The 1744-nt window shown below is 45.8% G+C and overlaps 1 protein-coding gene across 1 annotated transcript; it reads right to left on the bottom strand.

Moving 5' to 3' along the window:
• Positions 1 to 841: 841 nt before the first annotated feature.
• LOC142537615 (uncharacterized) lies at positions 842 to 1414 on the bottom strand. The gene is made up of 2 exons (XM_075643116.1): positions 1364 to 1414; positions 842 to 1264 (listed from the first exon to the last, which is right to left on the bottom strand). The coding sequence occupies exons 1-2, from the start codon at positions 1412 to 1414 to the stop codon at positions 842 to 844; spliced, it is 474 nt and encodes a 157-aa protein (XP_075499231.1).
• Positions 1415 to 1744: the final 330 nt, after the last annotated feature.

Below are 1744 nucleotides of genomic sequence, written 5' to 3'. Positions count from 1 at the left end.
TTACTGAGGCCGGTGTGCCAGCTCGAGCATTGATTTGATAGCAATTCGTTTGATTATGACATGTGCTCAGTGGATGGGCATTTGACCTGATACCTCCACGATATACATGCATTGCATACCATATATCAATATTTAGATACATGTGGTATATATGATGGTTGTTTCATACGGAGCTTTGCTCACCCCCAAGGGGGCTGTTGTTGTCTTTGTGTGTGGACAATGGCAGGTACTCCAGGATATCAGTAGGCCGGAGAGGGTACTTCTGGAGGGAGTCACAGTTTGGGCTGAGGTTTTATGTTTTGTTCCCAGTATATATACATGTATCTATATACCGGAGCATGTCCCGAGGATATGAGTTGTTTGTATATGATTGGATTTGAATATGTGTAGGCGCGTTTTATGATGTGAGATGAAATACTATTTTTAGCATTCAAATTATAGAAGAAATATTTTGGGCTTACTGTAAAGAAAAGTTAGACTCGTTTTTCGCTGTAATTAATTAACCCTAATCAGATTGTGTTGTAATAACGATTAGGAGCTAAGGGCCCCACAGGAAGTCCGCTGCTTTATGACCCTTCTGCCCGCAAACGAAGCATTTGTAGGTCCCCCACAAACACTTGCCGATATGGAAGTTGTTGTAGCGGGCATGGGTGTCTGTCATCTGGCTTAGGCCCCCCTGGCGCCTGAGAAGGTCTATGCTGCTGGGGCCTCCTAGCCTGTCCCTAGGCTTCTGCTACCTCCTTGTCCCTGAATACTGTTTCTTCTGAGGCTGAGAACTGAACTGAGTTTGATCCCGCTTCCTCTGCATCTCAAAGTCTATGTCCTTAAAAGCTTGCTCCGACTAAAAAGTGCAGGCGGTGGTCTCATCATAACCTGTCGGCCTCATCAGCATGACATCCCAGCAAAGGGTGGGTCTCAGTCCGTCCAAGAAATGCCTCAGCTTCTGGGTGACATCTTTAGCTATCATGAGCACAAAATGGCAGCCCCTATCGAGCTTGCGGATAAACTCAGCCACAGATGAGTCCCTCGGACGGAGACTCATAAACTCTCTCGTCAGGCTGCCCCTAACGTCGGCTGGAAAGTACTTCCCGTAGAACATCTCCTTGAACTTGTCCCAGGTGAGAGTAGCCAAGTCCATTGCATGAGCGGATCCCTCCCACCAAAGAGATGCATCATCCTTCAACAAATAAATGGTGCACCTGGCCCCGTCGCCATCTCTCATCTTAAGGTACTCGAAATACAGCTCCAGTGATTGAATCCATCCCTATGCCAAGAATGGATCAGTAGTGCCCCCGAATTCCTTCGGGTTAAGTCGCCTGAACTGCTCATAAACATACATCTGAGGCCTAGGAGCCTGCTGTACCTGCTCCAAGATCCTAGCCATACCCTCCAGAACATGGGTGGCTGCATCCATAGGCGGTGGTGGTGTGGCGGAGGGCCTCAGCCACCTCTAGGAATCTCATCCTGACGATCGACACTAAGTTCGCGTCTGGGAGGCATGATATCTGGATACAGTCCAATTTTAAACGTAACCAATCATGCAATTTAATCTAGTTTTTTTTAAAAAAAATTCTTAAATCGATAAAGCATTTAAACATGTAAAGTAAATCATAACTCATGTAATCATGCAGGTGATAATAGTAAATCATTTAAAACATTTAATTTATAAAAGCTTATAGACCTGAGGCTTGAAGACTGAGTGGCAGAAGCTGGCGGTAGGACCCTTGCTCTGATACCAACTGAA

The sequence above is a fragment of the Primulina tabacum genome, chromosome 2 (genome assembly GCF_025594145.1).
Source record: "Primulina tabacum isolate GXHZ01 chromosome 2, ASM2559414v2, whole genome shotgun sequence".
Taxonomy (NCBI): Eukaryota; Viridiplantae; Streptophyta; class Magnoliopsida; order Lamiales; family Gesneriaceae; genus Primulina; species Primulina tabacum.
Note: the sequence above shows the minus strand (reverse complement) of the source record. Positions and strands in the feature narration are given on the sequence as shown.

What these genes read in the sequence shown, in the direction of transcription:
- LOC142537615 (XM_075643116.1), bottom strand. Translation starts at nt 1,414, where the DNA reads ATGGATGCAGCCACCCATGTTCTGGAGGGTATGGCTAGGATCTTGGAG. An exon ending in TGGCTAGGATCTTGGAGCAG is followed by an intron (nt 1,265 to 1,363) that starts GTACAGCAGGCT and finishes TTCTTGGCATAG; the next exon opens with GGATGGATTCAATCACTGGA.